The 14794-nt window shown below is 38.1% G+C and overlaps 1 protein-coding gene across 1 annotated transcript in view; it reads left to right on the top strand.

Annotated features, from left to right (window-relative positions):
- The window catches only part of STXBP4 (syntaxin binding protein 4), a 65707-nt gene that overhangs the window by 24911 nt on the left and 26002 nt on the right, over window positions 1–14794 (top strand). Inside the window, exons 17-20 of the mRNA XM_009082069.1 lie at window positions 4170–4346; window positions 6418–6534; window positions 7061–7110; window positions 8212–8345. Of these exons, the coding sequence (XP_009080317.1) occupies window positions 4170–4346; window positions 6418–6534; window positions 7061–7110; window positions 8212–8345 (478 nt within the window). The remainder of the gene's footprint in view (window positions 1–4169; window positions 4347–6417; window positions 6535–7060; window positions 7111–8211; window positions 8346–14794) is intronic.

The raw sequence follows: 14794 nt of genomic DNA on the forward strand, positions 1-14794 counted from the left end.
GTTAGTGTGTACATTATTGAGTCCTAATGGCCTGATTAAAAGTAAACAAACAATTAAAGTAAATGGAAAACAATTTAAGTATGTGCTTAAGGTCTTCTGAACTCAATAGAATTTAAACTTTTTTAAAAAAAATCACTGCTTTCCTGAAAAAACCAAGGATTTAAATGAAGATCTAGGTTACCAGCAATATATTGGAGTATTTTTTGTGGTATTTCTCTTGCCTACTAATTGTGCATTCCAGAGATTACAACATAATTAAGACAGGGGTGCAAACATTCTGGTTAATGAATGTTTAGTTAGTACCAGTTCATTAAATAGTGCTTGAAACAGTAGCTAACAGGATGGATAAACTCTTAGGATTAGAAATATAGCTAAATTTGAAACGAGTAATTATTTTCTGACATTGATTTATGGCAATTAAGACACATTCATTGATTTATTTTATTTTTTTTTACTTTGAGATTGTGGCATAGCACTGTTTTAGGGTCTTCCTTGAAACAACAGGAAAGCTGAAATTGGCACAAAACACCAAAAGGCACATTTGAGTCCCTGAAGTCTTGTCAGCAGCAAGAATGTGAAATCTGTAATGATGTATTTTATCTTCCTGGAGGACTTTGACTCTATGCTGTGCTGCCTGAGAGCCCTGGGTCATACCAACCTGAATGATGTCTCTTCTACCACAGCTTTTCCTGTGCAGTTATTGCCATCTAGATGCTATTGTTATTAGCACCTCAGCTAAGCATAATAAATGTGAAAGGCCATAAGGAAAAGAAGCTGTTTGTGGTATCCCAAACTGGTGGACTCACAGTTCATAAGGCTGAGGTTTGCTTTTCTGTGCTTATGTTTTCTAAGGGGAAAAGAGAGGCTTTGAATGGCGGCTGGTTTGAAAGCTGTTTTGCAGGTTTGGAAACAGTATAGAATTTATTTCACCCTGCCTGAAACAAGTATTGAGTTTATTTCTATTTCTTTAGCTTTTTTTTTTTTTTAGTGCATAGTAAAGACTCTCAGTTCTTTGAAGGAGGATTTCAGTATGCAGTTTTGTCAAATTAATGACTAAACATAATGGAATTGTAACTAAAATTTTACATAGTTTAAAAGAATAGCTTAGTTCCTATGTTTGTGGTGGCTGAAATATTGCTTGAATAAAACCTTCTGACACTCGCATTTATCCGAGGCAGAAGAAACCTTCTCCTGACACTCGCATTTATCCGAGGCAGAAATAGAACCTGGCTTTGAAAGAAACCTCTACTTTGAAACTGATTTTGAGAGAATTCAATTTCTCTCCTCCAGCTTTTGGTTTCTTACTGCTTGTAGTGGCTTCAGATCAGATCAGGACAAATGGCCTCATTTATATAAATGAAGTATTAGCAGCTGCAGATTATCAGGACGAATGGCCTCATTTTTATAAATGAAGTATTAGCAGCTGCAGATCCCATTTCTGTTGTGTCTCCTTTCATACAACAGTTGAATGGGGCAGGAGCAGATGGTGCTCAAGTGTGGTGTCATCCCTCAGTTCTTCACTGGTGACACCCTTACCTGCACAGGTAGGAGCAGCCACCACATCTCCTCAGTGCCTCAGCCGTGGGGAACGGGGAAACCGGATGGTATCGTTTCCTTCTGTGCCTCTCTGCTCCAGCAAACAGCTCTGGTGTGTCAGGAAATTGTACTCATTCAGTCGTAGTGTGTGTAATTGTTTCATTGTAATGTAAGAATCCATTGTTCTTTAATTATTCCTTTAGGTCTTTCACTGTTGAAATCTGGTCATACTTAGTCTGCTATTACAGAGAAATTAATATTTAACAACTGGTTTTCTGAAAAAACAATGGAGGAGTAAAGGCAGTTCTGGATTAGAAGAGATTAAACCTTTATCTCAAGGAGGTCTTATTTCAAAATGAAGACCTCCCTTTTCATTATAGCAATTTTCCCTTCACTTTTCTGGTGTCAGTTTATTTAAATAATTCCTATGTGTTCATTTTGAAGACGCCACCCTTTGTCAAGGCCTTTGTGTTCATTCTTATTAGTCAAACTTAACATCAGAGCAGCTCTTCACTTCTGTCTCCAAGAGTTTTTTCTCTACCTCCAGCCTGTTAGCCAAGGATACCTTTGCTGCTGAAGGCTCCCAACTCATCCTCAGTATCAGCAGAGCTCAGCTCTTCTTGCTGTTGAGTCATGTTGTTTCTCAGAGTGGCAAGGAAGTGCTTTCTACAGAGGCAGTAATTTTGACCTCTACTTCTGTAAATTCATAACTTCTAAGAAGCCCTTGTGTTCTCTGAATTGTTTCTGGGAAAAACAAGTGCTATGAGCAGCCTGCAGGAGGGGGGAATTGTTCTGGTGTGCTTTCAGTGAGTGCTTTGGGTAATGGCCCCTTGCACTGCTCTCGGTGCTGTAAACGGACAACTGTGAAACCAACTCACCAAATAACAGACATGCAGCAATAAGCTCTGGAATAGTTTCCAGGTGGAGATGGTCCTCATGTAGAATAGGTTCATCTCATGCTTTAGGCTGCCAAAAGAAAAGAAAAAAAATCATTCTAGCTGCTGTCAAATTAAAGGTTGTTTAAATGGATCTCTTATTGCTTATAACAGAAACCTGTAAATTACACACCACCGATATCACCTGTAGTCACTAATGGTGTTGCTGTTCACTACATATGTGATTACTTCTAATGCTTTATTTTCTAAGAGACCAGGATGTCCCTGGCCATCATCCAAATTGCTATTGTATAGCAAACCCACTGCAAAAGTGAGGAAGATGATGTCCTGTACCTGTGTCATTGGTACAAGTTGACTTGTGGCCTGAACTATATCCTTCATTAAGACTAACTGTGTCCAGGTTAAAAGTCAGGTGAAGCTGAGGTTGGTAGATCATTTTACAGAAAAAAACATTGTGACAAAGTATAGGAGAATCTGACTTGAAGGATATTGATTGCCCAGAACAAATGCTTCTAAGTTAGGAAAGAATTAAATCTACGTTTTTAAGCTCAACTGACCTCCCTAGGAATTTATATTATGTCACCTGTTAAATATTATATGACATTTCTTCCCCAAAAATAGGAAGATTTGATCATTGAGGTTTTTAGAAACAGTGATTTCAAGCCTAGTTTCTAGAAGGTTATTTCCTAGTCATTATAGTTTAACAGTGTGTTTCTCTTCTACCTCCACCTGTTTTCCCTCTAGTTCTATTCCAACCAGGATATATTTATAATAATGAGATATCATAGGAATGGATGTTCACCTAAGTATCCTTAAGTGAGGAATTTGTACAAAAAATGTCTATCTCAGTGAATTTGTGTATAACCTTAGCTTAGCTTATAAAATTAGATGTTCAGAAGATTGATATAAAGTGACTCTTCCCACAGTTTAATTAAAAGCTAAGGGGAAAGAATGTTTACTACTTTTGGTGCCAGTGAGTCTCTATGCCTGTGTTTTCTTATGAGCACTTTATTTGTTTTATTCCTGGTGTGTAAACTGGTCTACTGTGCAGACCTTTGGTTTGACTGTGAATTTACAAATCAAAGTTAGCTTGCTTTCATATGCAGTAGTGAAAGGAACTGAGCAATATCTTTTTTCCAAATGAGATTTTGCAACGTTCAGGGATGAAGTTAGCTGAATTAAAAGCTAACAGTTTCTGGTTTTCTGGTTTCCATACATTATTTTATATATAACTGGAATCTAACGCTCTTCTGTGATAATACAGGATAAAGATATAAGAGCAGGAACTAGGCAGAAAAATAAGCTTTTTAAAAAGCACTGATTTTTGAGAGCAGTGTGAGCTAAACACTTGCATTGAAAGGCCATCTACATGGTGTGTGAGCTCTGGCTACAGTGTGAATTCAGGCAATAATAATCCAATGAAATAACAGCTCATTAAGGTACCTTTTTAGTATAGAAGTGATGGGGCAGATTAACAGCATCTGCTGCATTTCTACAGAACCTTTCATTCAATTAGATCTACAGTAATCATAGAATTCATAATTTAATTCATTAGGAAACTCCTCTCTGTAAATACCTGTCATTTGTTTGCACATTATGCACTTAAAATCAGCAATGGAACCATCTAACCATAAACACTAGCAAGTAGCCTGATGCCAACTGCAGTGCTTTGGAGTTAGGTCTGTTCTCTTTATTAGCTGGACTTGTCACTTTTGCCCTGAACTATGTAATCTATAGGAAGCCAAAGCAGCTGTGGAGGAGACCAGAGCCCTGAGAAGCAGGATTCACCTTGCAGAAGCAGCACAGAGACAGGCACGTGGCATGGAGATGGACTATGAAGAAGTAATTCGCCTATTAGAAGCTGAAATTGGAGAGCTGAAGGCTCAGCTCACGGATCAGTCTGGCCAAAATAAAGTAAGCAAAGCAGTTGCCTGTCATAGTTACCATGGTTTCCTTGCTGTTGTCATGTATCTTGTTTTCATTTTCTTTTCATCTGCTTTTCTAAAGTAGGTCACTGTTTGTCTTGTATTATTCAATAACTGGAATGATTTGTAGCAAAGGGGTAAAGTGAAGTGTGTGAGTCTTCCTTTATCCAGACATCTTGGGGCTGGAAAAACAGGAGCTCCAAGCATATGTGGGTCAGAGGTCAGAATGGCACATCTCAAGCATTAGAGCATGGAATAGTTGCTGGGCTGCAGATGTATTGTCTTTATAAAGACTACACATTGCATCTATTTGTTTGCTTTTGTATTCATGTAAAAATGGCCTTCAGATTTATGTTCCTGCTAGGCAAATCATAGCAACATAAAGTCCAGTCCTGTTCTTAAGTAAAGTTAGATTTCATCAAGGTAATCGTTTAAATGCTACTAATCCTGCCAAAAAAAAAATATTTTTAATCGACCCTCATATTTTAAACCCACTTCATCTCCAGTGAGGCATTTCAGAACATGCTAAGGAGTAAAATATTTGAGGCCCTTTTACATTTTTCCCCATAGCTGGATCCATTTTCTACACACAGTTTGAGCAAGTGCAAGCAGCTTGACATTTGTGTGGTTACCTGGTTTTTCTCATGAAAAATGGATGTGCATATGACTTGATGGAGAAAGGGCAACATTTCAGTAGGTTATTTCATCATGAGAATCAATTCAATATTGCAAAGCATTAAGGGGTACAGTGTATAGTGCACGGGCTGCAGGGGACACAGCAAGTCCATGGTGCTCCCAGGGAGGAATTCCTCTCTTCTAATTGTGTGTGTATGTGATGAGCTGAATCACACCCTAGCAGTTCTTCTTTCTGAACATCTGGAATGCCCCATCTTTTATGTCAGGAGGTTTCTAGGCAGTGTTTGTTTTCTAGGACTTGTATAAATATCAACAATTTAAGAAATTCTAAAGGTGTGAGTTGCTTTCCTAGAGATTTGTTCTGGAGATGTTAGCTTGAATTCCTGAAATTCTGATTGAGTACTGAAATACCTGAGTTGATACTTGAGACTCTGCATTTCTTATTCAAAAAGAGCAGTATCAAATAGGTACCAACTCTATAGTATATATCCCCAGTATGAAAGAGTGAGGTCCTCTGGGGCTTGCCAGCTCCTGATCCAAGAGGGGACAGTGAGATAACTAAAGTGTTTGAATCAACAGGTTCTTTGACATGGAGGATGGTCATGATTCTGTTGCTTTGTACAGTGTATACAAACAAATGTGTGTACTCATTTGCTTCAAGTAAAGATAATCACTGAGTTTTGGTGATTATAAGAGTTTCAGAGTAGGTACTGAGCTTTCAGAATGCTCAACTACAATGTGATAGGAGTTTAATTCTAGTGATATTCTCGCTACAGTGTAATAGGAGTTTAATTCTAGTGATATTCTCTTAATTTTGGGAGATCTTTCTAGATGTTCTGTTCAGCAGACAGCTTAGCTGGACAAAGATGCCCATGGACATGTGAAGCCTTCACTCGTGGTCCTCTCACATGGACAGTGCCAGGGACTCAGGATGAAACCTGGAGCCTCCAGGCTTGATCAACAGGGGTCACATTCTCCTCAACTGAAGTAGGGAGGGATGCATAACACTGATCAATAGGTTATACAAGTGCATGCAGTGAAATCCTAGGGGGTCATTTCCTTCAAGATGTGCCATAATTACTGTGTTGGCCAAAGAATTTGTGGATGCAAACTAGAGGACTGAGTTTGCTCTCATTCTGGCTGTTACTGCCAACACCAGGTTGGTATTCGTGATCCATTCATAAATCTCTTAACTTTCAGCCCTATCACTGTTATCTGCTAATTTTAATTTACCCTTATATTATTTGCCAAAACCTGTTGTAGGTTGGAGGTGATTTGCCAGCAGGTCAGCGTCGCTGCCTCGGGTACAGCTATGTTTTCCACAGATGTAGAAAAGAGCCTGTTAAATTTCAGTTCACACCATATATCTTTGTGAGCCATGGGAGAAAATTAGTAGACTAAAAGCCTTAAAATGCTTTTCCCAGGATAACATCCAAGACTTGAAAAAGAGAGTTACAGTGCTTGACTGTCAGCTGCGGAAATCAGAGTCAGCTAGGAAGACCTTTGAGGTGGCTACTGAAAAATTGCTACAATTTGTAGAGGTAACTTTGCCTTTTGAGCAATATTTTATTTGGAGTTTTTGTTCATGTTTCTGAGGAATAAACATAGTAAACTGACTGTGAAATAGATTGCAGAGATTCCTTCATTGCTGGAAATAGAGATGGTATGTAAGTGTACAGATCCATGCAGGAATTTACCTAATCTTTGTATTTTGATATACTAAACAAAGTGAAATGATCAGAAAAGATTTTTCAGCCATTTTTTTCCCAAAACTATATCAATTTCTGTGTAATTCCTCAGAAGTAAGAGGCAGAAAAAGTAATTTGGTAAAACCTTGGAATGTTATGAAACAGCAGCAAAATAAGTGGTGAAAAGTGACATATATTTACTTCATTTAAAGGGGTTAGTATATTTTGGTTTTGACTTTTACACTTCTAGCTGGGAGAGCCTAGACTCTTTAACTGCAAATCGAATCCCTCACACCCAAATAGAACATGAAATTATAAGGTATTAACTTTTTGACTGTGTTGATTTATAAACTGTTAACATCTTGACTGTGGCCAACAGGTTGTGCATGAAATACTTGCAGATAACTCTACTTCCTCAACAGTTTTAAGGTAATGAAATGTCAGTATTAAGACTGAAAAACTCTACTGTTGTTTCCAAATCTCTAAAAACCTGTAGCTACTTTTTCCTATATTTTTGCTGTATAGTTCTGAGTGTCATTTTATTGGAGGAGAGGGACTGGCATGAATTATAAATTAGGCTTTCAGGATACAGCTTCATTAAAACACTCAGAATTAAATTAAAACAGTTAGTAATTACATAGCTATGGTTGTCTGGATGTTTCTATGAAGTAATTATAATGTACTAAGGATTAGTTAAAATGCAAAGAACCTTAACAGTGGGTTATAATTTAAAAATTTTTTTTCTTTAGGTTTGCCTAAATGATTTTGCATCCTGATGAATCCAGTAGCATTTTTAACATGTATATCAATTTACATTTTATTGCTTTTCTTGTTTAAAATGGTGCCTAGAAATATTCAATGAGATTTAAGCAGCCACTGGCCCTTCAGAATATTGACATGGTTGTGCCTCTATCTCCCAGAGCATTCCATTGATATTTCTGCAGCAGTGCAGCTGTTCAGCCTCTCTCCTGCCATGGTTTTCAGTAAAGCTCTCAAGGAAATGAAATGTTTTTAAGTGAAGTGAGCTGGAACTTTAGTTAAAGGACACACGCAGGCTCAGACCTAGCATGATACTGCAGATAATCAATGAATGCAGTTCCCATTGGCACTGCACAATGGGAATGTTGTCGTTTTTGTAGGGTGTGCAGTTTATTTTAGCAAATGGGGTGAGTATCAAACACAAAGCCAAGGTGGCAGTGACTCACCACCAGCACTGAAGATAAGAATTGGGTCCTATAAAGCAGTGTCCTTTCCTGAATGCTAATAGGATAATTCCATTTACGTTCCTTTCCTGACACCCACTGAGTTCTTGACACTCCATTTTGAGTCATGAATGTGATTTGAATTGAACTTTCCAGATACCTTTATGGTACAGACAGAACTAACGCTGAGACAATCTCACTGGTTCACTACCATGAATGTTCTTCATACAGTGAGACCAAAACCAACCTAGAAACACAAAATGACTTTATTAAGACTAGCAGTTTCCTTTGTCACCTTACAAATAAACACTATTCTTTGTTCTCTTAGTGACAGGAGAACAACATTGTCCACTAAAACACTTCTTGCACGGCTGGGAAGGATTGGACCTGCTGTCACAACAGCTCTTGCAGCAGAAGCCAGAGACCTTGCCAAGTCTGTCCGTGCCATTTTGGAAGTAGATTGTGAGTATGTGCATCTTTGTGTGCTTTGAAGTGTGGTATCATCTCATTAGCCAAGAAGATAGATAATTATATTTAAAATTGGATGTGAACTGGCAAAATAAATCATTCATAGCACCAGAGGACAGAGCAGGTTCAGTGTCAGTTCCGTATGCATCTTCATCAAACTATAATTAGAATATAAAGTTATCCCAGAGTACATTTCTTCCTGGAAAACTTAAAGCAGCAAATTAATGCCAGAATGAGGAATATGAAGATTACCAGAACCATGTAGGACTAGCAGAATTTCCTTATTTTAATGCTCTACTTTCACACTGGAATGTTTGCAAAATGTTATTCTGCTACATTTACATGAACATGTATCAAAGTGTGTTCATTAAGATGTTGTTGCTGTAGGGAGTGAATGTAGCCAGCAGTTCCATTTGGAGATATCCATCTATATCCTCAGGTTGTAAACAGAAATCTGTTCCCCTTGGTGAAATGGATGCATGAGAAATATTACATTATTTACTGTAATAAATGCATCCGTTGGAGATCTAAGGAACAACTGTGGCTTATGATAGCAGATCATCACAGTGATTGTGTATTTTGATCATGTTTTCCTAGAGTTGAGCAGACACATCGGTTCTAATCCCAAAGAAAGGGGCTGATTGACAAAAGTGAAACAGAAATGACCTGATACATTACAGGAGGTTTGGGGAGGTGATTCAGTGTGGTTGGTAATAATCATTGTGTCACAGATTTGAAGTCTTCCATTTAGATATGCAACTGTCAATATCCTTTCTTGTTTAGGAATTAATTTAGAAAGGGACTGAATAAGTATATTCATTGAGAAAATGTTTCAAGATGTGAAAAATGTTGTTTGACATTATTTATGAATCATTTATTTATTATATCACCCTGTGGCAAAAAAAAAGCAAAATAAGAACATAGCATTTGTTCAGAAGTGTTCAGAATATTAGAATTAGAGTTGCTGGTGAAGTGAAAAGAATAACAGTGACCAGGAGAGGAGATAATTGGTTTTCCACCAGTGACAATAGTGGTTCTGTCACATTGAGTTGATTTTATCACAGCACACAGGAAATTGTGCAAGGAAAACTCTTAGTTCTAAATACAACTGGATTCTAACCTGTGGCTGTGTCAAACAGCATAGGTTGGGTGCATGTTGGAAAGCTCTGGAGCCACAGCAGGGATCCATTTTGTGAACCTGAGAATTAAAAATAGGTCTGCAGAGAAGGATTTAAAGATTGAACGTCATCTTTCTGAGTTCATTCTGATTTGGAGAGCATTACAGATAGATTTGGGCTCTGACGAGCTTGTGTATGAGATTAAAGCTTTAAACCTCACTTGCTTTCTCTCCCTCCCTCAAAAAAAAAAAATAGTTAAGGCAAAGCAATTATAAGTGTGTTCTGTCTGCAGTCGTCTCTGCCAACTCTCACTAAAGGTTTCCCATGTCATCTTCGGTTTTCTTGCAGATGGGCTGTCAGAAAAAGGGGCTCTAGTGTAATAGACCTCACCTTGCAGACTGAAGCTTTTCCTTTCTCCAGAAAGATGTCCACAACATAATAATTGTTACTGAATTCTGAGAGAATTTGAGTTAATATTTTTGAGGTTCCTCAGTGGATCAAAATGTCTAGTTGGGAAACCACTGTGATATATTTGACCTTCTAAATAGAACTTCTCTTTCATGATTTTCTTTGTTTTGCACAATATGAAGTAAAGGAGCCTCAACTGAAATACCGGTTTGATTCGTTTCCAATACATGTGAAACAAAGTCTGGGTGCCAAGATGAGGTCGTGGAGTGTTCTTCCAAAAGAAAACTGCTTCCCTTGTCAAAGATCACCCATGACAACCAGGTCAAAATGACATGTTTATGAATTAGCCACAAAAACTGTCCCCTTCCTCTGTAATAACATGATATTTTGCCTGAGGGAAGAGGTTTGAAGAAGTTCAGTGTATTCCTGAAAATCTTCAAGTACATATTGCCTTGTGATAATGCTGCAGATCAGTTTGCAGCTTTGCAGGCTGAGTGACAGCTCTGTGAAGGCAGTTTGGCGATTCTTCAAGTGAGGACTCTGGGAAAAAAAAAAACCTACAGCTCATTTTCCTGTGCTTACTAACTACTTCAGGATCCTCAAGATCCCGAAATGCAAATAACAAAGTAATAAACAGAATAATCAAGCTCATCCTTTAAAAGATTCATTCTTTATCTGCTTTTAAGACCAGGAGCTATTTTTAGAGCCTGAGCCTTGAGAGGCCGTTCTGCTTTGCAGAATGGAAGCATCTCCTGAAGACATAAAATTACTTTCATCATACAAAGGGTAATAATGCCTCAGCAAAAGAACTGCAGCATTTAAAAGCAGTTGCTGCCTGCACTTAGTAGACCATATGGTGCAAATCATGCTAAAAAGAATAGAGAAAGCATTTTCTTCTTTTCTATTACAGAATTAGAAAAGAAATACACTTGGTGCTGGTAATGGCTGCAATCTGATTAACCCTGGGACGTACTTATCTCCTCATGAAGTAGCAGACAATTGGCACTTTGAGATGGGCACTAACATAACACACCTTTCAAGGGGTTTGTCTGCTAATTTCCTCATTCTACCTCTGAAACTTCCATCCAAAAATGCAATCTTGCTCTTATTGATATAATCCCAGTCACAATCCCAGTTGTTCTGCTAGGTAGTCTGCTTCTGCCCTCAGCAGGAGCATCTTTGAACTGGTTTTCCTCACCATCTTCCTTTAATCTGTTGTCAGCCTGGATCTGACACCTGCCAGTCGTGCTGGAGTTCACTAAAATGATCTCCAAATTAATACAGCTTCCAAAAATCCTACTTCCCTTGCTCATAATGATCTTGCTAGTCATAATAGTCACGATGCATTTGATTTTGAAGCTCCTACAGGCAGAGGTTTAGTTGCCCAGTGTTTTATTCATTTTCCTTGGATGCTGACTAGTTAAAAAGAAGGCAATGGAAACTGCTGGTTCTCAGCACCTATTAGTGCTTGATCTCTTGATGGTTAAGTTGCATTTGATTTTGGGACCACAAAGCCTTACATCTCAAGCATTAAAAGCTGAAATATGGAATCTATGAATTTCTTCAGTTTAGGGTTTTTTTCACTCTTCCCATTGTTTTGACAGAGCAGTTGTCGGAACAAAGTTGTAAGGTAGAGTAGCAAGTCTTCACAAATAATAATTTTGCTATTTTGAGAAGAGCCAGTATGGTTAAGTCTTCATATTTCTGTGATTTATTTGTTGCAGGCCTGTGATTTATTGGTGTGTTTGTGTATTACAGCAGAATTAATGCCATATAGTATTGCTAATTGCCAATACCATTGTTGCTGTTTTGTTCTCGAGTCTTCTCTCCTATGGACACGACAGTGCTGTGACTTTGTACAGGTAATTGGCTGTAGTTCATCAGGAGAGTTCCAGAAAAGCTGACATATGTGTGGGCTGTTCCTCCCTCCCCTTTACAGTTAGCTCTGTACATCAGACTCCAGATGTAGCTGCAGCATGAGCAAACATGTCCTGGTTAGCTTGACTTGTGTTAATTGTGCTACCGATACTAACAATGGATTTGCAGGGGCTGAATATCAAAATATGAGTCTTCTGTTGACCCCAGGAGAACTGGCTGATTGCTAACATTTGCTGAGGCTTATGTTCTGTGTCTTTTTATAGTTTTAGTATTAGACAGAGAAAATTGTTTCCTGCAAGATCCAATTTGTGGGGCTGAGTCTGCATTGGGAGGGAATACCTTTGACATTCTTTCAGCTAATAAACTAGGACTGTACCTTTTCTTCCTCACTGGAAGAGCTGCTTGAGAAGGAGAAACATAATGATCACTAAAGAGATAACTCTGTGTGTTCATTGTTCTGGCAAGGCCATAAATATTTCAGTGAATTACTGAAATCAGAAATAGAAGGGACCTATTAAATTATACAGTGTATATCCTGAGCACAGCTGTACTGCTCCTTTTTTTAATAGCTTTTGTTAGTAAAAGAATTAAAATCAGTGCTGTATGCTTGAAAGATAAAAAGCTTATGTTTGTCAATTAAACATTGAGACAGTACTTCCATTAGAAAATATCCATTTGTTGGAATTAAAATGTATTTTTCCTTTGAAACTTTGAACAACAGCAACGAAAGAGGTGAGTCTTCCCAAAACAGAGTTTATCAGCTGTTTTATCCAAAGGAAAATTTGCCAGTTTTGCTAATCCCTGAAGGTTGAAGGTTTTTTCCTCAGAGGACTTAATGGAAAGGTGATTTAATTTTTGTCCAAAAGAATAGTATTAAGTTATTCAGTTAACATTTTGCTGTTGAATCTTATCTGAGTTGACATTTAAAATAAAAACATAAATCTCAGAATTACATTTTGGAATATGACCTGGTCATCCATGACTCGTTCTGCTGAATTTTGAGCTCCTGGGGACAGCTGTCTGGTGGCACAGAATGTTGGCACTGTATTCCTCATGGAGCATCCTGGCATTGCACCAAATGCTGTCAGAACAGTGCTCCAAAATCTTTTTCCCTTAGACAAGAGCAGGAGTTGGGTGTGCCTGTGGCTTGTCTTCCTGGCCTCCACGGAGTTTTAAAGGCACCATGTGACATAAAACCTCCTCCTTCTGTAGCTGAAGCATCTCCCAGTTTGCCTTGAATGGGGAATTAAGTTCTTTGTCTGCTCAGTCTCATGTTGTAAGAAGGGCAAGACAAGGCAGGAGCTTCGTGTTGCTCTGAATGCAGCACTTGGTTCAGTCTCTGTGGGACACTGGTTTTCTGTTCCCAGCTCTGCTCCATGGAAAACCTCATAGGAACTGGGATTGGTTGTCTTCCAGTTCAACATGTGCTGCAGCTATCAGGACCTAGAGTCATCCATGAGCTGTGGGTGAGGGACCCTGTGCACAAACAGTGACTGCTGCACAAACCAGAGCTCGTCCAAAAATTAAACTTGAGGTAGCATAAAATTTTAATACTACTTTTTATTAAGTTGCAGAGTACCCACATTGCTGGAAACTTTGCTGGTGCAACACAGGAATATAGTCTGGGAATTGAAATGAAACTTGGTAATTTTCCTTGTGCATCTTCATAGTGTAAACTGAGAATAACCCTTGACTTCATTTTAATTGTTCCAATACATAGCATCAATACATAAGGGATAAGAAATGGATCCTTTTTGCCCTGTATTACAGACATGGTTGAATTTTTATCCTGAAAATGAGAATTTCATTGGAAAATTAAGAACTTCTCAGCAGCTCTTTAGATACCTTGCAAATCAGATCACGGGGAAACCTGAAGATGAACAACTTATGTACTTGCAGAAAAATTAAAATTCAGAGTTGCGTAACAGGGAAAATGGTTTCTGTAATCCTCAGGAAAAAAAAATCCAAGCAGATTTAATACAATTTTACAAGGACACAAGAATTTAAAAGCTTATTCTACATAAATGTTTCCTTGCAGCAAGACTTTGAATTTTCTGGAATCATTTACATTTCCAATATTTGCCTGCATGGTAAGTAAGAGTGAAGAGTTGGAATTTTGACAGTGCTCATGGAACTGTAATTTCAAAAAGAAAATCTGTCCAAGAGTTTGAAAATGCTTCATTGCAACAGGAAGGAAATGTTCCACTTCAGAAATGTAATGCTGTAGAGTATTGAAAGTATTTCTAATACAACTGAAATTCAGATGGATGTGCATGGGAATTAAGTTCACAATGAGCACTAGATCTGTGAGACAAATCCATTCTTCAGCATGTAAATCCAATATAATCTGGTTTATTTACATGATTTCTATACCTTGATTAACATTATTATCCCCATTTTAAGAAGGAATTTGAGCCATGAGGCAGCTGATTTGCTCATTCATAGGTAAGAAAAAAAAAAAGTGAGGATTTAACAAAAGTCTTTTGAATTTATTAATTTACTTTTTTTATGACTAGTTGTCATATCAATAGGAAATCATAAATGAGCTGATTTTTCTTCCTGGATCAAAACCTACTACTACCAGAATCTACTACACTACAGATAATACTCCTCTGTATGCTTAGGGAACTGTCCAGTTTGTTAGTGACTTACAGAAATACTTTGGGTTGTCATCACTGTGTGTTATATTTATTCAGTGCCTTTCATTGAGCAAAAATGTCACTTGGTGCCTGAGCTGTGCAACAGTGTCAAGTAGCACCTGTGCACTTCTTACCTCCTGGAAGTCTTCATTAGGAAAGGGAATGACTAATGAGAAGAGAGACAGCCAGGGGCTCCGTTAAAGGTTTCCGAGAAGGTTTTACTGGTTTGGATTTTTTGCCTTTTTAATTGTAATCGCTGTATTCGGTGCTGATGTTTGATGCTGTATTTCAGTGCTGTGTGCTGGATCCACGTTAAGCTTTTACTGCATGGTTATCCACATATTTCTGGGTAATTTAGAGCTACAGTGTGGTTTCCAAGCTGTAGCCTGTCGTCAGCCGC

This window comes from Acanthisitta chloris, unplaced genomic scaffold, assembly GCF_000695815.1.
Source record: "Acanthisitta chloris isolate BGI_N310 unplaced genomic scaffold, ASM69581v1 scaffold16739, whole genome shotgun sequence".
NCBI lineage: Eukaryota > Metazoa > Chordata > Aves > Passeriformes > Acanthisittidae > Acanthisitta > Acanthisitta chloris.